Source organism: Microcaecilia unicolor, chromosome 1 (assembly GCF_901765095.1).
Source record: "Microcaecilia unicolor chromosome 1, aMicUni1.1, whole genome shotgun sequence".
NCBI lineage: Eukaryota > Metazoa > Chordata > Amphibia > Gymnophiona > Siphonopidae > Microcaecilia > Microcaecilia unicolor.
Window position 1 is genome coordinate 347,147,100 of NC_044031.1, and position 26,589 is coordinate 347,173,688.

At 45.3% G+C, this 26,589-nt stretch overlaps 1 protein-coding gene across 1 annotated transcript in view; it reads right to left on the reverse strand.

The window, feature by feature from the left end:
* Positions 1-26,589, reverse strand: part of ULK4 (unc-51 like kinase 4) — a gene marked incomplete in the record, with an annotated part of 1,752,451 nt that overhangs the window by 1,250,412 nt on the left and 475,450 nt on the right. Inside the window, 2 exon segments of the mRNA XM_030209369.1 lie at positions 5,666-5,765; positions 20,551-20,620. Coding sequence (XP_030065229.1) covers positions 5,666-5,765; positions 20,551-20,620 — 170 coding nt within the window.

Consider the following 26,589-nt stretch of genomic DNA (forward strand, 5'->3'; position numbering starts at 1 on the left):
GGGAGGGGAGGGGACGGTCCTGGGAGGCTTCCTTTCTGGGGAAGGTCAGAGAGAAGAGGAAAACTCTCTGGGTAAGTGAACATGAAATCATGCAAAGCCTACATATCATGAATTCTTGGGCAGATGCATTTCAGCTGAAACTTAACGCAGAGAAAACCCAATGTCTGGTACTCACCTCGCAAAAATTCTCGGAGTCACCATTGATCGACACCTAACACTTGAGAATCATGCGAAAAACATAACTAAAAAGATGTTTCATTCAATGTGGAAACTAAAAAGAGTCAGACCATTTTTTCCAAGGACTGTCTTCCGCAATCTAGTACAATCATTGGTACTCAGTCATCTGGACTATTGTAACTCACTCTATGCCGGCTGCAAAGAGCAAATACTTAAAAACTCCAGATAGCCCAGAACACGGCAGCCAGACTAATATTCGGCACATCAAAATACAAAAGTGCGAAACCCCTACGGGAAAAAATTACACTGGCTCCCACTAAAAGAACGCATCACGTTCAAACTTTGCACCCTAGTCCATAAAATTATCCATGGTAACGCCCCAGCCTACATGTCAGACCTAATAGAACTACCACCCAGGAACGCAAAAAAATCTTCTCGCACATTCCTTAATCTTCATCCTCCCAAGTGTAAAGGTCTGAAATACAAATTAATGCACGCATCTACCTTTTCCTATACGAGCACGCAGCTCTGGAACGCGTTGCCACGTAACCTGAAAACGGTCTATGAACTGACCAATCTCTTTGACAAGATATATCATAAAGATCAACATGTGTAACTGTACAATCTTTAAAACTTCCAGAATTGTCTTATAATGTCTTTTGCTTTAACACTGTCATGTATTCACCACCATGTAACACATAACCCTCTGTAAAACCAAATGTATATTCTCTTCTATTTCCAGTACCCATGATGAATTGTAAGCCACATTGAGCCTGCAAAGAGGTGGGATAATGTGGGATACAAATGCAATAAATAAATAACTAATAACCAGAAGAGTAGCCTAGTAGTTAGTGCATCTGACTTTGCTCTCGAAGTACTAGATTCAATTCCTCCTGCAGCCCCTTGTCACTCAGGCCAAATCACTTAATTCACCTTACCCCATATTTCACATGTATATAATAATTATTTTTATTTTGCTTTAGGAAGGAGGGTAGGGGAATTGTGCAGCCTCTGACTGTTCCCAGGTGTGCAGCCCTCTCCTCTGTTATGAGGTTTGTGCTTGCCTTACTTATTTGGCCCAATAATCTTGTTTTATGTGTCATCCAATATCCTTAATGGATAGTGTTCTATCTCCCATGCTCATGCTATAATGAGAATTATATGAATCCCAAAAGCCTGCAGGCAGTTGTTCAGTACAGAGAGTATGTGTGTCTACACCCCTCCCCTCCCCCAGGTGTTTGGACATAGGTATGTACTGAATTCTGTCTGGATGAGGGGTGTTTGATGGGATTTCCATCCTCATGCAGAGATGCCCAGTTCACAAATCCCAGGCTGGAGATGTTGGGCCATTCAGGAATTTCTAACTACCTCGTTCTGGAGCATTATGGGACTTGCTGCACTAATTTTAAAGGCCAGGATCAGCCATTACAAATCCCCCCACTGCTTTAGAATGTAAGTTCCAAATGAGGACAGGACCTGATCAGTTCTGCAAGATCCATAATGCACCAGGACAGGGCGGTTACAAACTAAGGAGTGGCCCCAAAATGGGAAAAAAGGCCAGACTGGCCTGGATCATTGAACCAGAGTATTAAATGTGTACCTTGAACATCAAAGGTGTACGTTGTAAGGTTTTAAAGAAGGAGGTTTAACTACAGGACATGGTATCATATTCCCAAAGGCATATGGTGCACACACACACTTTGAACAAAGAGCTTTCTCATTTCCATCAACGTAGCCACTGCTATGTGTGAATATCCACAGCTCTAATTCAGGTGTTAAAAGGTTCTGCCTCCTCCTCTTAGAGGAGTGTTTTCACAGTCCAGCCCTGGAGTACCACTTGGCAGTCAGGTTTTCAGGATATTCACGATCAATACGCATGAAAGAGATGAGCTTAAACTGCATCCATTGTAAGCAAATGGATGCAGTGGGGAAATCATGAAAACCTGACTGCACAGGGGTACTCCAAGATTTGACCTGGGAAACACTGTCTCAGAGCACAGAATTCCTAATTTAGGCATGTCCCCTTCCAACTCCAGAATACTCTGTGGTGTCCAAATATGAAACAGTTTGAATTATGGAAATGTGATACCGGGGGAGTGGCAAGATGGCGTCCTAGCTTGCTGCGTGAGCATCTTGGGAGCCTGCTGGAAATACCTCAGTTGAAATGCCCCATACTAAGCGGAAAGCGGCGATTAAAAGGCAACCACCGATAGCCTTCACCTCGTCTCCAATCCAGCAGACCCTAGACCGCTACATGAGTAGCTTCCTGGTGGAACATGGCTTGGCGAGTCCCGCATTGAGCGACACCGAAGGAGCGACGTCTATCTTGGGGCCTGATACCACGCTATCGCCGCCAGTGCTGGCGCAACCTCCGTGTCCTGCAAGTTCCAGGGCGGGGTTAGCAGGTCAAGCTGAGACAGAAGATGCCGACAGTTTGAGCTTGCTCAGCGGTTCCCCCCCTGGACAAGCAGAAGGAAATATACTGGAGCAAGGAGCCCCACAGGAGATTACTCTGACAGCTATTTGGCAAGCGGTCCGGGGACTTGCAGCTGAAGTGGCGAAATCAACTAAAGAAATGTCCACAATAGTGAGTAAATTGTCTACAATGTCGGAATCCTTCGATAAAGTTAAAACAGAGCTAACAAATCAAGTATCTGAGGTAAAAGAGGAGGTAAATACAGTGAAATTGACTGTGGACACCTTGGTTAAAGATAAAATGTTAACATCTCGCAAAATAGAGCAAATTGAGAACTTTAATCAACGTCTTACACTTAGACTACTGAATTTTCCAATTTCACCATCATTATCATCTTACCAGTTCTTTAAAAAATATTTACAAGAGATTCTGAAGCTCTCTCCTAAAGATATTCCCCCTTGTAATAAAGTTTATTACCTTCCAACTATTCAGAAGCGTGGAGAGGCTTCTCAACCAGCAAATATGGTGAATGTAGTCCCTCAGAGAAATGAGATTGATTTGCAGAATTTAACTGCACTATTAGAAGACTCTATGGTTGAAATATCTAATCAGGGAACTTTGATAGTATCCTTAGTATTTGAGCAGGACCTAAATACGATCATGAAACTATACTTTAAAAATTCTTCTGCATTATTCTGTGGTCAAAAAATATGGGTATATCCTGATGTTACCAAGGTGACCCAGCAAAGAAGAAAACAATTTCTGACCTTGAGAGAAGAAGTAAAAAAGTTGGGAGCAACTTTTACATTAGTTTATCCCTGTAAATGTGTGATACGTTTATTAGGTGTTAAATATGTGTTTTTTGAGCCAAGTCAGCTGAAAACTTTTCTGGACTCTAAAAAACCAACTAGCCAACAGACTGGAACAACTGTATCAGCGAATAGAGAATGATGGGATAAAGAACAGGACTATGCCAATTATGGTTTAAACTTTGATTTGCCTTATTGAACTCTCCTTTAGTTTTCTAAACCCACTCCCTCCAAAACAAATGTTGTGGTCTAAGGAAGAGTTAGAATATTATGTTTAGATATATTTATCTTTTATTTTTCAATTGCCTTATAACTGTTTTTCTGTATTACCTTACAAATTGATATTCATTTGTAATAATTTGAAATTTAATAAATATAAAATAAAAAAAAGGAAATGTGATACCATGTTCACATGTGCTCAGGGATACTCAGGGATGCCAGGTTACCCACTTCCAGGCTGGAGATTTAGGAAGAGTCCTGGATTTCAAATTATATCCCAAAGCAGTGTGGGATTTGTAGTGCCTGATCCTGCCCACTGACATCAGTGCTGAACTCCCATAATGCACCAGGTTGGGGTGGTCAGACATCCAGGACAGGCAAAAGTCTCCAGCCTGGAACCGGGTAATTTGCTATCTCAGAATACTGCTTGAGTGCTCCATTGCAAACAAGGTGAAACACATGACCATCACTAACAGTATAAACAAAGGTAATGCTAACACATACCTGCACCTTCATGGGCTGAATCAAGATCCTAATGGAGGCCCTCAAAGTAGGCTGGCCCAGCCTTTGGACCAGCTCCTCCGCCAGCTGGATATCACAATGTGATCCTCCCCCGGTCTGGGATTCAGGAGCCCTGATCATGGCCTTTTTTTAAAAATGTTCATCTTTAAGTCCTGGTACCGGTGCTTAATCTGGGCTGTGGTTCATGGAGCCACTCCTAGGTTATTGACTGCCCTGGTTATTGTGCCCCAAATTAATTCCTTTGATGCACACTCATGGCCCCGAATAATTTCTCAAAATTAGTAAGGACCATGCTTAGGACCAGGTTGTTTTCTTCCTCAGAAAAGTGCAAGGGTCTTATTCTATCATGCTTCTTGCGTGCTGCTCTTTTCGAAGGCTGCTTCCCACAGTCCGCTAGTCCTGACATAGTGGCGTGCAATGTGAAGGCTACGCGTGTTAATTGAAGCCATTCACATGCATTACTGAGGCACAGGCACTATTGAATATGCCAGTGTCAGTAATGCACGTGTAACGTGCCTCAACAGTAGTAGTGCATACAAGTGCTACTGTCGCCACGTGTTGTTTGGTGGCCTGTACACGCGCTTGCACCATTTGCTTTAGTGCACCTTAGTAAGCATGCCCCTTTATAATAGGCTCAACTATTCTTCTCTCAAATGCACCATACATTCCAAAATACAACCATTGAGGTAACCAATGACATTATTTAACTTACCATAGGGGCTCATTTTCAAAGCATTAAAGTCTAAGTGCTTGGAAAATATGCCTCTATGTCAAGTTTAAAATTATCAGACAAGCACACAGAGTTTTCTATACTAGGCTTCTTACCTATTTACTTGATTTATTAATATCATACATTTCCAGGCAGTGCTCTCAACTTGAAAGATCAAAATCGTCTAGTGAGACTAAACTCTACCCATCAATACATATTCTTTTTCTTAGATCCATCATAATGGCATTCACTACCTCAGTACCTCAGAGCAGAGACTGTTTTTAAAAAATTTAAGCCAGGACTCAAAAATGTATCATTTTACATTAGCATTCACTGAATAGTGAAAAACAGAGGCCTTGAGGATAATCCGGCGAGGGTCGCTGTGTTCTCTTGTCTCTGTTTTTCTTCTCTCCATTATTTTTTAATTTAGTTATTATAGTCTTGTTTTCTTTTTCAGTCTGCCATGTTTTGTTTTTGTTTTATTTCATTATTTATTTCATTTTATTATAATATGCATTGCAAATCACTCTGATATTTTCAGAAAGGCGGAATACCAAATGTTTTAATAAACATGAACATATATCGGTCTACACACAAATCTGTTTCATGCATATTCATTGTGGTAATCCTGAAAACTTGACTAGCTAGGTATGCCTCAGTAAGAGGCTTGAAAAAATGCTCTAGACTATACAGATGCTAATGTAGACATAATTCTTATCTACAGATTTGATATCAGTAAGTATTGCAATACAAAGAAACCAAAGAGAAAAATTCCAGTTTATTTTATATTAGTTTTTTATACAAAAAAATTACCTTGACCACACTAGAAGCCCTCTGTAGAGGATCCTGAGTCACAGCAGAGGTTTTGCCATTCAGCCCTATGCCAATGCTAGTTCTAGGAGAGGGACAGGAGCTGAAAGAAATTTTATAAGTTATTCATACCCTCCAAAACTTGAATATTAATTGAATAAGGTTTTCTAATTCCATGGTTGCAAGCTGTTTACAAAGCCGCACTAGCGGCTGCCATTGCGCCAATGCTGACACAGCCCATTCACTTTGAATGGGCTGTGTCGGCATTGCCGCACTGTTTTGTAAACAGGGGGGTAAATAACAAAGAAGATTTTCTTTCTGTCTGCAATTAAGTTTTAAAGGAAGGAAATTTGCTCCATGATACCAAAGGTATGCATTATACAGCATGGAATTTACAGGTTGCACTACAGCAAATTCCACATTTGGAAGGGGGGAATAAGATTACTTGCATTTAACAGATATGGATAGGATATCCAATACACTATTGAAAAACAGTGGTGCTCTTCAATTAGGAACAACCTATGTAAAGCATCAAAGCATACATATGCCAATGTAAAACTGACATTTTGTCTGCCCCAGAGAATGTAGCTCAAAAGTGTTTGGTTTTTCTGTGGCAGGTTAGATTCTCATTCATTTAGAAAGCAAGACTTGCAATAGTGCTGTACACAGAACTTCACACTTCTTGTCTGTTGGCACATCACAAAAATAATCCACCTCTGAAGGAAGGGTAATGACAGCCAGAATTTCATATAACTGAAATAAAGGAAATGAATGAAAAAAAAAAAAAAAGAGGAAACAACGTAAGCACTGGCAACGTAGATGCAAAGCACTGATAAGGAGGGTAAAAGGAAAACTAATAAAAAAAATTTCAGGTACACTCAAATAAAGAAGTGTATAACAGAATCAGTTTGGGCTGTTAGATAATCACATTCAAACAAGATCTAAAGGAAATTTCCAATGACATCAACCAAAGTCTCCAGATCATGCACTCATGGGCGGATACATTTCGGCTGAAACTTAATGCAGAAAAAACTCAATGCCTAATACTCACCTCTCAACATAACAAGAACAAATTCACCGCCATTAACACACCAAATCTGAACCTTCCAATTTCAGACACCCTAAAAATTCTCGGAGTTACCATCGATCGACACCTAACACTCAAAAGCCACGCGAAAAACACAACCAAAAAGATGTTTCACTCAATGTGGAAATTAAAAAGAGTAAGACCTTTCTTCCCAAGGACTGTTTTCCGTAACTTAGTACAATCAATGGTGCTCAGTCATCTAGACTACTGCAACGCACTCTACGCTGGTTGTAAAGAGCAAATAATCAAGAAACTTCAGACAGCCCAGAACACTGCAGCCAGACTCATATTCGGTAAAACAAAATATGAAAGTGCTAAACCCCTACGAGAAAAACTACACTGGCTCCCACTAAAATATGAAAGTGCTAAACCCCTACGAGAAAAACTACACTGGCTCCCACTTAAAGAACGCATCACGTTCAAAATATGCTCCTTAGTCCACAAAATCATTCACGGTGATGCGCCAGCCTACATGTCAGATTTGATAGATCTACCACTCAGGAGTGCCAAAAGATCATCCCGCACATTCCTTAATCTGCACTTCCCTAATTGCAAAGGTCTAAAATACAAATTAATGCAAGCATCAAACTTTACCTACTTGAGTACACAGTTATGGAACGCAGTGCCGCGCAACTTAAAAACGATCCACGAACTAACGAGCTTCCGCAAACTACTGAAGACCCATCTCTTTAACAGGGCATACCACAAAGATTAACCAAGGTGAATACACACAACTCCTCCACATATATTCAGGACTATCTAACAATATCTGCTTCTAATACTACTATCATGTTTCATCATTATCATGTCAACCAAGATCCTTCTGTAACACTAAATGTTTATTTTCTAATATTTCCACCATTCATGTATTGTAAGCCACATTGAGCCTGCAAAGAGGTGGAAAAATGTGGGATACAAATGCAATAAATAAATAAATAAATAACCATGAGGTGTAAAAAAAACAAAACAAAAAAACGCAGTGATACAAACATTTTAGATAATCGCTCTTTCTTTTTTTGGCTTTTCTGCAAACCACCACTAGTATTAGCCTAGGTAGGCTTTTTGGCACTCAAATTTATTGTTTATCAATTCTGCTGAACCAGCTTCCATTTTTTTCTTCAGTACAGTATACCAGCAAGTTGCTCAGGGAAATTTTTCTTTATTTAAGACCATCTCTTATCAACAGAAAACCAGTTGTTATCATGAGAAAACCAGTTGTTTACTTTGGGGGGGGGGGAGGGAGAGGGGGAGCGGCGGTGGTGACCTCGGGGGGTGGCAGGGCCCTGGGCCCGGCCCAGTCTCTCAGTAGCCCTGCTGAAGACAGACCTGTTTGTAAGAGACTAGAAGAGGAATATGTCAGTCTTCTACTCCAATAGGAAAACAGAAAGTGAACTAGTGACAGGTGTTAGCTGCACAAGAGCGAAGATACATACCTGTAGCAGGCTGATTGTTCTCACTGATGGGTCGGCGTCCACAGCGGCCCAAAAACGGCAATTTTCCAGAGCAAAATAAAAACTTTGCCAGAGCCTTCCGGCGCGTGGGGCGCGCTGCACCGCGCATGTACGGCCATCTTCTCGCCTATCGAGCAAGAGTCCCGCTCAGTTATTCTCTGTCTCTGTTAATGGCTCTCACATCCTTCCTGTCTCCTCGGCTCGTAATCTTCATGTCATCTTTGATTCCTCTCTCTCCTTCTCTGCACATATTCAACAGATCGCCAAAACCTGTCGTTTCCTTATCTACAACATTAACAAAATTTGCCCCTTCCTTTCTGAATATGCTGCCAAAACCCTTATCCACACCCTTGTCACCTCTCGTTTGGATTATTGCAATTTACTTCTTACTGGTCTTCCGCTCATTCATCTCTCTCCTCTCCAATCTGTCCAAAATTCTGCAGCATGGCTTATTTTCCGCCAAAATCGTTATACCCACACTAGCCCACTACTCAAGTCGCTTCACTGGCTCCCTGTCCGCTTCCGTATACAGTTCAAACTTCTCTTACTGACCTTTAAATGCATCCATTCTGTAGCCCCCCCCCCCCCACTACCTCTCCACTCTCCCTACAATCCTCCCCATGATCTCCGCTCGCTGGACAAGTCTCTCTTGTCGTCCCCCTTCTCCTCCACTGCTAACTCCAGGCTTTGTTCCTTTTCTCTCACGGCACCTTATGCCTGGAATAAACTTCCTGAGCCTGTATGTCTTGCTCCATCTCTACCTATTTTCAAATCTATGCTGAAAACCCACCTTTTCACTGCTGCTTTTGGCTCCTAGCCACTACTCATTTGCCTCCTCTTGTTCCTTCTCACCCAGTACTTGCCCTTATTGTCTTGTCTGTCTGTATTACTTTAGATTGTAAGCTCTATTGAGAAGGGACTGTCTCTCTGTGTCAGGTGTTCAGCGCTGCGTGCGTCTGGTAGCACTATACAAATGCTAATAATAATAATAATAATATCCAAAAGCAAGAATTAAAGGATAACAACTCCAAAGGGGAGGTGGGTGGGTTTGTGAGAACAATCAGCCTGCTGTCCTTGGAGAATACCTGCTACAGGAATGTATCTTTGCTTTCTCTGAGGACAAGCAGGCCAGAAAGGAGCAATCAGAATCATGGTCCCGCGGTCTTGCTTGAGTTTCAGCAAAGTCTTCCCCACCAGAGGTATGGGAGGATACGCATACAGAAGGCCTGTCCCCCAATGTAGGAGAAAGGCATCTGACGCTAGTCTGTCATGGGCCTGAAGCCTGGAACAGAACTGAGGGACCTTGCGATTGATCTGGGTGGCAAAAAGATCCACCGAGGGGGTGCCCCATGCTCGGAAGATCTTGCGGACTACGCCCATGTTCAGTGACCACTCGTGAGGTTGCATTATCCTGCTCAATCTGTCGGCCAGATTGTTGTTTACACCTGCCAGATAAGTGGCTTGGAGAAACATGCCGTAACACCGAGCCAAAAACCACATCTGGACGGCTTCCAAACACAGGGGGCGAGATCTGGTGCACCCCTGCTTGCTGATGTAGTACATGGCAACCTGATTGTCTGAATTCGGATAATTTGATTGGACAGCCGATCTCTGAAAGCCTTTAGAGCGTTCTAGACTGCTCGCAACTCCAGGAGATTGATCTGAAGACCTTTTTCCTGGAGGGACCAAACTCCTTGAGTGTGAAGCCCATCTACATGAGCTCCCCACCCCAGGAGAGATGCATCCTTTGTCAGCACTTTTTGTGGCTGAGGAATTTGAAAGGGACATCCCAAGGTCAAATTGGATCGAATTGTCCACCACTGAAGAGAATTGTGACAACCAGTAGACAGCTGGATTGCATCCTCTAGATTGCCTGCAGCTTGATATCACTGAGAAGCTAGGGTCCATTGAGCTGATCTCATGTGAAGATGGCCATGAGTGTCACATGGACTGTGGAGGCCATATGCCCCAGAAGTCTCAACATCTGCCGAGCTGTGATCTGCTGAGACGCCCTGGCCATGGAAACTAGAGACAGAAGATTTTCTGCTCTCGCTTCTGGAAGATAGGCACGAGCTGTCTGTGTCGCGCCTCTCGCGCTCGACGCGCTCTCGAGGACCTTGGCATACCTTCAGGCTTCTTCCCCGGGAGCGCGGGGTTTGTGAGTCCTTAAGGCAAAATCACCTTCCAGGTAGAAAGGAGAAAAGACTGAACCGGAACTCCGGACTGGAGTTGTACACCGGAACACTCGGAACTGGAACGCACCGGACGGGTGCGCACTGGAGTGGGGCCTACTGGACTGGACACGCTGGAGTGGCCCCACTGGACTGGAACATACAAGAGTGAAACCCGCTGGGCTGGAACACACTGGAGCGGAACCCGCAGAACTGGAACCCCCTGGACCTAGTCTTCACCTACACTTGACTGCCTACCCCCTCGGGTTGGGCCTTCAGGTTCTGGCAGCCGGTAGGACTTACAGGAGCAGCAGGAATGAAGATCCAGGGGTGCCCCTGGGCACCTAGGCGAAGGCAAGGCAAACAAGCAGGAACTATCCGGGTTCTGGCAGTCAGCAGGAATCAACACAAGGACTAGTAAGCTGGACCCAGGCTCATAGGGACACTGTACCCGGGCAACCCAGTCATACACAGGAACATACACAGAGCAAACTCAGGAGACTTGGAAGGCTAGACACCAGCTAACCACTAAGCTGTGCCCCAGCTAACAAGTCATGCCCTGAACCCAAACGCAGAAGACTAGCACGGCTTGACACAGGCTACAAGCCAGCGGGGCCTAAGCTGGCTAGTCTACACTAAGAACAAACACAGTCTTGGAATAGTGGCTAGCAAGGGCGGCTAGGCTCACTCTAGGAACAAACACAATCTTGGAATAGTGGCTAGCAAGGGCGGCTAGTCTAACACTAGAAACAAACACAGACTTGGGAATGGCTAGCAGGACGGCTAGCTGACACGAGGAACAAACATGGTCTAGGAAATAGCTAGCAGGACAGCTGGCTGGCATGAGGAACAAACATAGTCTTGGAAATAGCTTAGCAGGACGGCTAGCTGACACGAGGAACAAACATAGTCTTGGAAATAGCTTAGCAGGACGGCTAGCTGACACGAGGAACAAACATAGTGAACTAGCAGAGCTATGCACAGGCAACAAGCCAGACGGTGCCTAAGCTAACTAGTCATACCTTGGAAACAAACATAGAGAACTAGAAGAGCTAGGCACAGGCAACAAGCCAGGCGGTGCCTAAGCTAACTAGTTATACCTTGGAAACAAACACATAGAACTAGGAAAGCTATGCACAGGCAACAAGCCACACGGTGCCTAAGCTAACTAGTCTGAACAAACATAAAACACTAGCAAAGCTATACACAGGCTATAAGCTACACGGTGCCTAAGCTAGCTAGTCAAACAAACATAAAACACTAGCAAAGCTATACATAGGCTATAAGCTACACGGTGCCTAAGCTAGCTAGTCAAACAAACATAAAACACTAGCAAAGCTATACACAGGCTATAAGCTACACGGTGCCTAAGCTAGCTAGTCAAACAAACATAAAACACTAGCAAAGCTATACACAGGCTATAAGCTACACGGTGCCTAAGCTAGCTAGTCAAACAAACATAGAAACTCACACAGAGCAAACACTGACACCGGGTACAGAGCACTCTATACACCAGGACCTTTAGATGAGATGTGATTAGATGAGATACAAAGGCCAGGACTGTAGTCTTCAGGTGACTAATAAAGCCCATCAACACCAGAGCCACAGGTGCAGCAATCACCTTGCAACCAAACAGAGGCTTGACACTCAGAGCAGGCATCCCATAGAAAGTAACAGCGGGAGCCATCTTGGATACTGGCAGAGACGAAGCGGCGGCAGCCATCTTGGAAGAGGCATAGCCCACACAGGTGAGGTTCAGTAGGGCAATCAGCACACAGAGCCAGAGAGAACCTAAGACAGACACAGACACAGAGACAAGCAGAAGCCAGCACAGACACTGACTCCCAGAAACAGGGTAAGTCTGAAGGGTGGCACGGCCACAGACGGGACAGTATCCCCTCCTCAAGACCCCCTTCTCGGTCTCCCGGAGACGGTCGGGTATCCAGGGGTAACTATGATGAAACTTCCTGATAGGTCTCAAAAGCCAGACATAGATCACTGGGCTGAAAGCCACAAGGAAGATCAAAACTGGCAGACAAAAGTAGAACTTGTGACCAGGAAGCTCCTTCGAGTCACCACGGGGCAATCTCAGGAACATGGATGCATCAAGAGGAACACAATTCAAAAGTAACCCTCCCCTGAGGGAACCCACAATGTCCTGACCCTCTTGGCAAATCCATGAAATGACAGGAACAGGGCTGAAGTCACTACCCCAGCTGACATCAGAAGCTGGGCTGAGGCTCAGGGTGGCATTCCCATCTTGGCAGGAGCTAGAAGTCTGAACAGAAATGGATCTGGAACTAGCACCCGGGTTGGCCTCAACCCCTTGACTGGAACTGGATTCAGGAGCCTGACTGGAACGGGAACTCAACAGAAAGTCAGCCTCCTGACGGACACTGGAACTTAGGACGACCTCAACATCTTGGTTGGACTTGGAACTAGACACGGACTCAGCCTCCTGGCTGGAACTAGAACAGGCTTAGCATCTTGGTTAGAACTGGAACTTGGAAGAGATTCAGCTGCAGGGCTGGACGCACCCCTCTGGCCGGACTGGGACGTCTCTCTAACCTTAGCTTCAAGCGGCCTCTGCCGAGCAGGGTTCAAGAGGAGACGGCCCTGGTATCCCCAGAGCATGCTAGCAGGCTGAAATGCAGAAAATGGTTTTCTCCGGGCCCCAAGCCGTTGAACACACCTTCTCTCAGCTATTGCTTCGGAGGTCTTCTCCCAGGCTGAATCAACACAAGGTCTATCACAGTCCTCTGGGAACGTCATCTCTTCCTCAATAGCAGACTCAATATCGTGGCTGACCTCTGCACTCGGTGCAGATTCAGCATCTTGACTGGAACTACAACTTGATCCAGACTCAATATCTTGACTGGACTTGCAACTCGAGATGCCCTCTGCCTCCTGGCAGGGACGGAACTTTAACTGAGGCTTGGCCGAACACACCCTTAGGGCAGGGATCAGCCGCTCGATCTGAAAAACCCCTCGAACTGGGCTTCGGAGCTTGCTTGGAGGTGCCTTCAAGACTGGAAGCGGTGGTGCCACCTGAACCACCCTGTGGACTGGCACCGGAGGCTTGGTTAGAAGCCCCCCTCGAACTGGACTCAGTGGCTTGACTGGACGGGTCACTTGAACAAGAACCGGAGACTTGACCCGAAGTGCCACTTGCACAGGAATCTGAGGCTCCATCGAAGGCTTCCCTCGGACTGGACTCGGAAGCTTCCAAGGGCGTGCTACTTGAATGAGGACTGGAGGCTCGACCTGGAGCGCCACTTGCACAGAAATCTGAGGCTCCATCGAAGGCTTCTCTCGGACTGGACTCAGTGGCTTGACTGGACGGGTCACTTGAACAAGAACCGGAGACTTGACCCGAAGCGCCACTTGCACAGGAATCTGAGGCTCCATCGAAGGCTTCCCTCGGACTGGACTCGGAGACTTCAAAGGGCGTGCCATTTGAAGGAGGACTGGAGGCTCGACCTGGAGCGCCACTTGCACAGGAATCTGAGGCTCCATCGAATGCCTTCCTTGGACTGGCCTCGGAGCCTTAAGCCTCCTCGTTACTTGAACTGGAATGGGAGGTTCAGTATGAAGCATCCCCTGAACTGGACTCAGGCTCCTTGATGGCGTCACTACTGGAACTGAACTCAGAGGCTTAGTCCGCCGCCTCACTCGGCCTGACCTGTGAGGCTGCTGAAGAGCCTCGGGCGGAGGCAACCCATAGCGCCTTCTTTCGGCCCTAGCCTCAGGAGTATACCGCAGAGCTGGATCCCTGCAAAGCTGGAAGCGGTAAAAGAAGAGCCTGGTGGAGGGATCCATAGCAGAAACTGGGTTTTCAACAGAGCGTCGCTCTGAAACACGCTCTCTCTCCAGGGCTGCCTCGGGAGTATCTTCCAGGGCCGGATCAGACAAAAGTTCTACCCGGTACTCCTGGAGAGTCATCATCATATCCAAACCAGAAACTGGGTTGTCAAGGTCATGGTAAGAATCCGGAGTTGCCCTCCCAGGGTACCACCGGCTACTCGGCTGCGGTGGTTGAAAAGACCCGGGCGGAGAACGTTCCCGGCGGCTTCTCTCAATCTCAGACTCCGGAGTATTCCGCAGAGCAGGGTCTTCCCGAAGTCTGAGGCGGTACTCACGGAGCGTGATGGCTGAATTCATGTCAGAAACTGGGTCATAGTGGCCACAAACTGGGTGATAGTGGCCCAGACTCCGGTAGATACGCCTCTTCTCCGCTGCTGCTTCAGGAGTATCCGTAAAGGCTGGATTCGACAGAAGTTCCTCTCGGTATTCCTCCAGGCTTAAATCGGGATCCAAAATAGAAACTGGACTGTCCTGGGAATCAAAAAAAATTTCAGAAGTTCCCCTCGGATTGTCCGTGGGGCACGGACTTATGGGCATGAAACCCACCTGGACTGATGATCTCGCCGAACTCATGGCCTTTGTATTCTGTCGCGCCTCTCGCGCTCGACGCGCTCTCGAGGACCTTGGCATACCTTCAGGCTTCTTCCCCGGGGCGCGGCGTTTGTGAGTCCTTAAGGCAAAATCACCTTCCAGGTAGAAAGGAGAAAAGACTGAACCGGAACTCCGGACTGGAGTTGTACACCGGAACACTCGGAACTGGAACGCACCGGACGGGTGCGCACTGGAGTGGGGCCTACTGGACTGGACACGCTGGAGTGGCCCCACTGGACTGGAACATACAAGAGTGAAACCCGCTGGGCTGGAACACACTGGAGCGGAACCCGCAGAACTGGAACCCCCTGGACCTAGTCTTCACCTACACTTGACTGCCTACCCCCTCGGGTTGGGCCTTCAGGTTCTGGCAGCCGGTAGGACTTACAGGAGCAGCAGGAATGAAGATCCAGGGGTGCCCCTGGGCACCTAGGCGAAGGCAAGGCAAACAAGCAGGAACTATCCGGGTTCTGGCAGTCAGCAGGAATCAACACAAGGACTAGTAAGCTGGACCCAGGCTCATAGGGACACTGTACCCGGGCAACCCAGTCATACACAGGAACATACACAGAGCAAACTCAGGAGACTTGGAAGGCTAGACACCAGCTAACCACTAAGCTGTGCCCCAGCTAACAAGTCATGCCCTGAACCCAAACGCAGAAGACTAGCACGGCTTGACACAGGCTACAAGCCAGCGGGGCCTAAGCTGGCTAGTCTACACTAAGAACAAACACAGTCTTGGAATAGTGGCTAGCAAGGGCGGCTAGGCTCACTTTAGGAACAAACACAATCTTGGAATAGTGGCTAGCAAGGGCGGCTAGTCTAACACTAGAAACAAACACAGACTTGGGAATGGCTAGCAGGACGGCTAGCTGACACGAGGAACAAACATGGTCTAGGAAATAGCTAGCAGGACAGCTGGCTGGCATGAGGAACAAACATAGTCTTGGAAATAGCTTAGCAGGACGGCTAGCTGACACGAGGAACAAACATAGTCTTGGAAATAGCTTAGCAGGACGGCTAGCTGACACGAGGAACAAACATAGTGAACTAGCAGAGCTATGCACAGGCAACAAGCCAGACGGTGCCTAAGCTAACTAGTCATACCTTGGAAACAAACATAGAGAACTAGAAGAGCTAGGCACAGGCAACAAGCCAGGCGGTGCCTAAGCTAACTAGTTATACCTTGGAAACAAACACATAGAACTAGGAAAGCTATGCACAGGCAACAAGCCACACGGTGCCTAAGCTAACTAGTCTGAACAAACATAAAACACTAGCAAAGCTATACACAGGCTATAAGCTACACGGTGCCTAAGCTAGCTAGTCAAACAAACATAAAACACTAGCAAAGCTATACATAGGCTATAAGCTACACGGTGCCTAAGCTAGCTAGTCAAACAAACATAAAACACTAGCAAAGCTATACACAGGCTATAAAAGCTACACGGTGCCTAAGCTAGCTAGTCAAACAAACATAGAAACTCACACAGAGCAAACACTGACACCGGGTACAGAGCACTCTATACACCAGGACCTTTAGATGAGATGTGATTAGATGAGATACAAAGGCCAGGACTGTAGTCTTCAGGTGACTAATAAAGCCCATCAACACCAGAGCCACAGGTGCAGCAATCACCTTGCAACCAAACAGAGGCTTGACACTCAGAGCAGGCATCCCATAGAAAGTAACAGCGGGAGCCATCTTGGATACTGGCAGAGACGAAGCGGCGGCAGCCATCTTGGAAGAGGCATAGCCCACACAGGTGAGGTTCAGTAGGGCAATCAGCACACAGAGCCAGAGAGAACCTAAGATAGACACAGACACAGAGACAAGCAGAAGCCAGCACAGACACTGACTCCCAGAAACAGGGTAAGTCTGAAGGGTGGCACGGCCACAGACGGGACAGTCTGTGAGTCCAGCAGAGTTCCTATAAATTCCAGTTTCTGAACAGGGACAAGATGGGACTTGGGGTAATTTATAACAAACCCGAGTAGCTCCAGGAGTTGAACAGTCATCTGCATGGACTGTAGAGCTCCTGCCTCTGTTCTTCACCAGCCAATCGTCGAGATAAGGGAACACATGCACTCCCAGTCTGCTTAGCGACGCTGCAACTACTGCCAGACATTTTGTAAAGACCCTGGGCGCAGACGCCAGACCAAAGGGCAGCACACAATACAGGAAGATACTTCCTGTGAGCTGGAAGTATCGGGATGTGTGTATAAGCATCCTTTAAGTCCAGAGAGCACAGCCAATCGTTTTCCTGAATCATGGGAAGCAGGGTGCCCAGGGAAACCATCCTGAACTTTTGTGGGACGAGGGCCCTTAGGTCCAGGATGGAACCCCCCCCCCCCCCCCCGTTTTCTTTTGCACAAGAAAGTACCTGGAATAGAATCCAAGCCCTTCTTGCCCTGGTGGAACGGGCTCGACCGCATTGGTGATGAGAAGGGTGGAGAGTTCCTCTGTAAGTACCTGCCTGTGCTGGAAGCTGAAGGATTGAGCTCCCGGTGGGCAATTTGGAGGTCTGGATTTCAAATTGAGGGAGTATCCTAACCGGACTATTTGAAGAACCCACCGATCGGAGGTTATAAGAGGCCACCTTTGGTGAAAAAGTTTTAACCTCCCTCTGACCGGTAAGTCGTCCGGCACGGACATTTTTACAGCGGCTATGCTCAACTGGACCCAGTCAAAAGCTTGTCCCCTGCTTTTGCTGGGGAGCCACAGGGGCCTGCCTTGGTGCACGCTGTTGACGAGAACGAGCACGCTGGGGATGAGCCTGAGAAGGCTGTCGAGAAGGAGGATTGTACCTACGCTTGTTATAAGCATAGGGAGCATTCTTCCTTCCCTGGAAAAATGGTCTACCTGATGAGGTAGTAGCAGAAAGCTCCCGGCGGGAGAGACTGTCCATAGCGGTTTCCGCTGAGTGATCTGATCAACCACTTGCTTGATTTTCTCACCAAAAATATTATCCCCCCGGCAAGAGACATCAACAATCCGCTGCTGGACTCGATTGTCCAGGTCAGAGGCACACAGCCATGAGAGTCTGCGCATCACTATACCTTGGGCAGCGGTTCTGGATGCAACATCAAAAGAATCGTAAGCACCCCTGGACAGGAATTTACGACACGCCTTCTGCTGTCTGACCACCTCTTGAAAAGGGATGGCCTGCTCCGGAGGGAGCTTATCGACCAAGTCCGCCAGTTGCTTCATTGTGTTCCTCAAGTGAATGCTCGTGTAGAGCTGGCAAGATTGAATTTTGGCCACGAGCACTGAGGCCTGATACGCCTTTCTCCCAAAAAGAGTCCAGGATTCTAGATTCTCTCCCCGGGGGCGCCGAGGCAAAGTCGCTAGAACTCCTGGCTCTCTTGAGAGCAGAATCCACAACCATAGAGTCGTGAGGTAACTGCGACTTCATCAGCTCAGGTTCTCCATGAATCCGATATTGGGACTCAGCTTTCATGGGAATGGTGGGATTACTTAGCAGTTTCATTCAGTTCTGCATAAGTGTTTCCTTGAGCACATTATGCAAAGGAACCGTGGATGACTCCTTAGGTGGCGAAGGATAGTCAAGGACCTCGAGCATCTCAGTCCTGGGCTCATCCTCAGATACCAGAGGGACAGGAATAGCTACAGACATTTCCCGGACAAATGAAGAGAAAGAAAGACTCTCCGGGGGAGAAAGTTTTCTTCTGGTGAAGGAGTAGGATCAGAGGGAAGACCACAAGACTCCTCAGAAGAGAAATACCTGGGATCTTGCCCGTCATCCTACGAGGCATCCTCATCGGTATTGGACACGAGTTCCTTAACTGCAGTCCAAAACCGGGCCGTCTCGATGCTGAGGGACCATGTCCTCGATGGCGATGTCGAGAAGTCGACTCCCATGCTGGCGGCGATGAAGCTCCCTGCAGCAATGACGACGGGGAGTCGACCTGGCGGCACTGGCATCGGAGACCTCACCAGCTGCTGCTTCCATCGACAGTACGGAGCGCGCAAGCACCCCCAGTACCGGAGCAGACTGACGCAGCAACCCTTCCAGAAGACCGGGAAGAATGGCTCGGATGCGCTCATCTAGAATCGTTTTTTGAGCAAGGCTGCGGGGTCTGTGCAAGAATCGGTGCCTGAATCTGTGGAGGTCGAGGAGGTGGTACCGGGCTGCCCGAAGACCGACGCACCAACTCCTCTTGAATGGAGGGTGAGCAGTCCTCCCGGCGTCGGCGCTTCACAGGTGCCGAATCCTTCGATGCCCCGGAGCTCCCGATACTGTGCTTGGAAGGAGGCCGATGACGATGCTTCTTCGCCTTCGCTCTATGCACGTCATCGATACTCCTCGGTACCGACAAGGCCGTGGAATCCACATGCCTCCTCGGGGTTGGGTCCGAGAAATGTCGGTCCGGGGGGGCCTCCACAGCAGGAGACTTCGAGGCAGGTGGAGACCCACTCGACGGCTCACTGCTCCCAGCATGTGGTGGTCTCCGGACAGCCATTACTTGCACTCCAGAAGTCGATGCCATCTTCGGTGCCGATATCGACGCCGCCAACCTCAGTACTGCTGTCGACGCCGAAGAACCGGTTGAAGCTCCAAAAAGACAGTCCTGAAGAGCTTTTCTCGACGCTTGTGTCCGCCTTTTAAGGCTAAGACACAGCTTACATGCGTCTGGGCAATGGTTGGGCCCAAGGCACTGAAGACACCACGCGTGGGGATCGGTACCTGAGATCGACCGGTTACACCGAGTACACTTCTTGAAGCCGCTGGGAGTCCTCGATGACATAGACGGAAAAACAGCGGCGGCGAAGTCAAAAATCTCGATTGTGCCAATAAAAAGGGCACAAAATTGAGAAATGCGTACGCGCAGCCTAAAAGAGCCGCGATGAAAACTAAAAAAAAACTTAAAAGGGGCCAAACTAAGATATAAGGGACTTTTTTTTTTTTTAGTGTTATAGACAGGACAAACAAAATAAAAGAGGGAGAAAAACTGCAAAAAAACTCCAAAAAGGAAGACTCTTTTCTCACTGGGCCAAAGGACAGAGACGACGAAGCAGCCACTCTTCACCGCAGAAAAAGAAAAACTGAGTGGGACTCTCGCTCGACGGGCAGGAAGACGGCCGCGCATGCGCGGTGCTCGCGCCCTGCGCACTGGAAAACTCTGGCAAAGTTTTTGTTATTTTGCTCGGAAAATTGCCATTCCTGGGCTGCCGTGGACGGCAACTCATCAGTGAGAAAAAGCAGCCTGCTTGTCCTTGGAGAATGCTATTTACCTTAAATTTCACATTACTATCATAAAGGGGTCCTTTTACTAAGGGGCTCTAATGAATTTAGCGTGGGCTGAATGCTAAAAAGCCCATTTTAAAACCTATGGGCTTCTTAGCAGTTAGTGTGCACTAAATCCATAAGTGCACCTTAGTATGACCCCAAAGTATGAGCACAATGGTACTCTATGAAAGATAAGAATGAGAAGGAATAAAAGAAAGAAAACAAAATCATAATTTACTAATAAACTTGTGGACATATTTTAGCTGCTCTCAAAACCACGTAAATGGATCTTATTGTTACAGGATTTGAGACTTTAAACTAATGCCTATATATAAATAATTTAGCCATCCATTTATGGCTGGTAATGATGGCAATAATCAGGTTTTGATACCAAAAACATCCCTATGCATAGGATGTGTCAAGAACCAAAATGTTTAATCAAAATCTAAGTGCTGTTTTATTTTTTATTTACCTGAGCAGAAACATAACTTCATTAGATTCACCATCAAGAGTGTTTTTAGGGTGCAGTTCTGCTGAATATTCTAGATACAATAAAAACAGAAAGTTTACTAGACAGCATTTGGAGACTTTGTTTTAAAGCAGCCCACATAGCTGCAAACTATGAGGACACGTTCAGCATATGCACTTGCTGCATATTTTCACACATAGTGTCGAGAAGAAGTTTGTGAACCCCAAGTATAACAATAATGAATATAAATTATCACTATTACCCTTGTTTAACTGAAACCAGTCTTTTCTTTTGCAATAAGGATATAAATTAAACAATTTTGTGTTTTCTGAGGTACAATAATGTACAAGGCAGTAACTTTAAGAATGATTCAGAATCAATGTGTAAACCAGTAAGTGAACTCCTAATTTCCTGAGCACATTAACTGGCTTATTAGAATCACGTACTTAAATAATTGGATAACTAGGAAATTCACCCTAGAGAGTAAATCTATACAACAGAATTGCAGGACTTATGGGGTATGGAAGAAGCACTATAGTTTAATCTGGAAAGAGGGAACGGAAAATCTATTTACATTAGAATGATATATAGGCATCTTTCATAGGCACAAGAAGTGGACAGAGACATTCACAATGTAGCTATGAAAGAGGAAACACTACTAATAGGTAATTTCAATATGCTGGATGTTGACAGAGTCATTTCTGTTGCAGTGTTTTCAAGAAGGGAGATCCTACATTCTGTACAGAAAGACTTCTTTCAGTACTTGATAATGGAACCCACACGGGATGAGGTGGTCCTGGAGCTTTTGAATGGGGAGAGTGCTTCTGACATCACAGTGGGTGATCATCAGGCATCCAGTGGTCACCAGATGGCATGGTTCAATATTAAGACACACGTGGAAAGGGTTCATTCAAAAATGAAGGTTCTAGACTTTAAAAAAAACTATAATTGTCAAGATGGGCAAATACCTTGAGTTGCGAAGACTGGTTTCTTCTGTTTTTTGTACTGAGAACAAGTAATGCCACACTGGGAAAAGACCAAAGGTCCTTTTCCCAGTGTGGCATTACTTGTGGCATTACAAGTCCACTTTGGTTTTCAAAAATAGTAGCTAAAAAGGTAAGGAAAATGAGGTTAGCCTTCATAAAGTATAACAGATCACAAAAAGAAGAAGGCAGCAATAATATAATGAAAAGATACAGAATCTGGTAAAGTAGCCAGGAAAGCAAAGATGCAAACTGAAGATATTTCTGTTCTATGCTCACAGATGAAGGGCTGAAGTAGGACCACAGAAAATAAACACAAACAGGAATGCAAATCTAGTAGACCTTGAACAATTTTCAGAAGATCATTCATGAGGAGCTAGTTAGATAAACTAAAGGCTGACAATGCAATGGGGAAGCATGAGATATAGCCGACAGTATTGAGGGAACTTAAGGAGGATCTGAAGGCTCTGTTATCTGACCTTTTCAACATTTCCTTAGAGTCGGGAGTAGAGAAGGATGGATGTGGTTCCTCTCCACAAAAGTGAAAGGAGAAGGTTGGGAACTATTTGGCCAGTTAGTCTGACCTCTGTGTAAATTAATGGAAATGCTTCAAAAAGAAAGGATAGTGAAGTTTCTGGAATCCAATGGTTTGCAGGATCCAAAGCAGCATGGTTTTACTAAAGGTAGATCTTGCCAGATGAAGCCAATTAATTTCTCTGACTGGATGACAGAGTTGGTTCAACGGAGAATGCTAGATGTGGTGTACTTAGTAAGTGATACTGCGGCAGGGCTAGCTGGTAAGGTTTGCCTCTTTGCAGATGATACCTGACAGTGTTGATAACATGAAAAGAGCCTGAAGAATGGTCTAGATTTTGGCAGCTAAGATTTAATGCTAAAAAAAATGCAGGGTCATGCATCAGGCTGAACAAAATAGAGGGAGAAGTACAGTATAGGTGATGAAGTATTTCTGTGCATGAAAGCAGAGCAGATTTTGGGGGTGATCATATCTGATAAGGTGACCAAACATTTAGAGAAAAGCTGAAGGCAAAAGCTAGAATGATGCTTGGTTGAATAAAGAAAGGAATAGCCAGCAGAAAAAAGAAGGCAAGAACCCATTCAGAATAGAGTACTGTGTACAATTCTGGAGACTACACCTTCAAAAAGATAAAACAGGATGGAGATTTTCTACAGGATGGCTAGTAAAATGGTCCGTGATCTTCGTTATAAAGCATATGAGGACATACTTAAAGATCTCAATATGTATACTTTGGAAGAAAGGAAAATATGATATTTAAATACTCTCATTGTATCTGAACTCAAGAAAGCATGGCTGAAGCACAGAGGATCTCTAAGGGAGAGGAGGGATTGTAGATAGTGTGTATGGCAGATTGGAGAGGCCATATGCTTTTTATCTACATTTTCTATGTCTCTGTGGTTGGGCATCCTGGCCTATGTTAAGATCCAAATTGTTTTGAGTTTGGAGTTTACATAAAGTTAATGGAGATTCATTAAGAAATGGTCAAAAGAATTTTTAAAGGACTACAGCAATGAGTAGTTGATCATCTTTGTGGATACAGTTACAATACAATTTCTAAATATTTGGGGAACGATCTATCTGCTGTCATACACATAATCTAGAAACATAAAAAGCTAAACACTGTAACTCTGCTCTTTGGTAATTTCCTGTCAAGATAACCCTAAAAACAGACCTGAAAATCATTCACAAAGTCACAAAGAACCCCAGATTAACATAGTAAATTATGGCAGATAAAGACCTGAACGGTCCATCCAGTCTGCCCAACAAGATAAACTCATTTTACATGGTATGTGATACTTTAAATGTATACCTGAGTTTGATTTGTCCTTGCCATTCTCAGGGCACAGAACGTAGAAGTCTGCCCAGTACTCTTCTTGTACTAAAAGTTCTGAAGCTAACGTCGAAGCCCCTTAAAATTTACACTTCAGCTCATCCATATCTATTCAGTTATGATCAGGGCGTAGACCGTAGAAATCTGCCCAGCACTGGTTTTGCTTCCCAATTTCCAGAATTGCCACCCAATTTCCACTAAGATTCCATAGATCCATTCCTTCTAAATAGGATTCCTTTATGTTTATCCCACATATTTTTGAATTCCATTACCGTTTTTATCTTCACCGTGTATCTACCACCTTTTCTGTGAAAAAATACTTACTGACATTACTCCTGAGTCAGCCCCCTCCTTTCTTCTGCTGGTTATACCCCTCTCTATGCAGCCTATCATCCTTCTGGCCACAGCTGTCGCCTTGTCACATTGTTTCTTCACCTTCATATCCTCTCATACCAACACCCCAAGGTCTCTCTCCTGAGTCGAGCTTACTAATTCTCTCCCCTCCTGTTCGGTATCTCTCTTTTGGGTTTCTGCACCCCAAGTGCATCACTCTGCACTTCTTGGCATTAAATTTTAACTAATTAAACACAAGGGGATATTATATTAATCACCAGAATACAGTTAATCCAACAAATTGTCTTAAGGTACTCCAGACATTTTTTTAAATTTCCACATACATTTTATTGTATCAAATTCCACCTATACATATATTTCCCTGAGGTTTACATAGAACTCACTCCCACTCCACATTCACTACGTCATTCAAAGATTCACATCGAGCCAACTTGTCAAAATTGCTTAATGAGCTTATCACTGATCTCAACAATCTTATCTGAGTAATCACTCTTTTGTTGTTATATCATCACATACATATTTGAGTCCCAAAAATGTGGCAGCTTCAATCACTCAATTGAAGATCTTAAGTGTATAGTTCTGGTTCAGGTCGCTCCCCCCCAGAGGAGGGGACGTTAGTGGGCAACTTTTGGTGATTGAGCAGCGTTATATTTTTTCATGGAATACGGTGGCCCCAAAGGGACTCAACTTGGAGGTGGTTATGAGGGACTGTTTCTTTAAATAAGGGATGGTTGAATCGAGAGGTCTCCCAGTAGGAGAAGATACGGGTATGAAGCCTCAGAGGCGGAAGTCCGGGACTTCGCCTGGACAGCAGTCCCGCTGGTAAGCAGCCACTACTATTATTAACAATAATGGTATAAAATGATGGTTTAATTGTGTTGCCAATGTAACTAAGACGGTTGTGATTTGGGGACATGTTGTTGAATTGTTACAGATTATGGAAAGTGGTTCCTCCTGAAGAAGTACCACAAAATGCGGTCACGCACAGAGGAACTAATGATCAGTCAGTGATCTGATTGAATTTGGAGTTGTCATGGAAGCCTTTCAGCTACACTGAAGCGTCATTATAAATGGAGGTCATCATGCTATTTATGTTAAGGATCCACAGTCGATAGATTGGTGGAAGCGCAGTCATTATTAACTCTGAAAACGGAGCCTCAATCACGTGGAGTTGAAGCGTTTAATGCTTAAGTATTCATACGAGTGACTCTCCGCGCTCGAATTTAAAAACGAGGCTGCTATAGATTTTTGAGATTCAAAAACGCACAAGAATATAACAACAAAGGAGCTGCTGCATGGACAAGATTGTTGAGATAAGTGATAAACTTATTATGCAATTTCCTAAGGGACTGTTACGGTGTGGTACTGTTCAGTGCTCAAAAACTTTTAGGAGTGACTCCTTTGTAAATGTTTGAAATCATAAAGGAAGCTGCCACATTTTTGGGACTCATGGGATTCGTGGAGAGACTTTCATCCCCTTGATCGGGACTACTCCTTTTACTCATCAGTTCATGCTTCATATTTACAGACTGATTTCCTCTTTTTACACAAATTATTGGGAGGGAATGTTCTTGAGGCAAAGATAGGAAATATTACTTTTTTCAGACCATGCCCCATGTACTCTTACTATCAATACACTCGTTCAGACAGACAATGGATGTTTAATAACACCCCATTCCGGGACAACTATACCTGTAAAGAGTATATTAAAGTACTTATTTGGGATGCCCTCAAAGTGGTATCAAGGGGATAATTTATGAGGCAAGCGGGTCATCTCAAGTGACAACGGGAATCTGCTGCATTGCATTGGAGACACCAGATTCGAGACTTGGAAATTAAACATAAACAAACAGGCTCCTCTAGGATCTATAGAGATTTGCAGTCTGCACGTTTGCAGTTGGACACTGTGCTTTCTAAGGATCTTGATTTCCTTAATGAAAAATTGCGATTACATAGATATAAAGAATGGAACAAGATCAGTAAATCAGATGGCAACAAAACGTTGTAAACCGCATGCTGAGAGAACTGTATTTCGAATAAAAGGGAGCTCTGGTGAGGTTCTTACCATATCCCAAGCCATACGGAAATGATTTGGCAGATTTTATGAAGATCTTTACACTTGAAATCTGTCTAAACAGGAGAATGATATTCAGTTATATCTCGAGGGGATGGATCTCCCGGCCTTGACGCCAGCACAGTTGACCATACTTGATGCTTCTGTTACAGTGCAGGAGGTTCTTAAGTCAATTAGATCATTTAAAACAGGTTAACCACCAGGCAGATGGATTTACTGGTGAATTTTATAAGTCTTTTGCTACCCAATTGGCACCTGTATTGACCTTACCACCTACTATGAAAGAGGCATGGGTAGCTGTAATCTTTAAGCCCAACAAGGAAGTGACTGAATGCGCCTCATACCATCCAATATCAGTTCTGAACAGAGAAGTTAGAATTCTGGCAAAAGTGCTGGCCTTGAGGTTGGTGGATGTCTTACCATCTATGATTCACCCAGACCAGGTGGGCTTTATTTCTAATCAGCAGGCCTCTGATAACATTAGGTGTACACTGGACTTGATGTACTTAGCTAGACAGCAAAAACAGCCTTACTGTTGCTCAGTATCGATCCCAAGAAAGCCTTTGATAGGGTTCACTGGCCTTTTTTGTTTCAAGTTCTAAGAGGTTTTGGGTTTGGTTCGGGTTTCATTGGGTGGATTCAAGAATTTTACTCTTCAACCGGAGCATGTGTCAGAATAAATGGGAGTCACTCACCTTTCTTTGATTTACAGAGAGGTACTTGTCAGGGATGCCCTTTCTCGCCCCTCCTCTTTGCTTTAGTC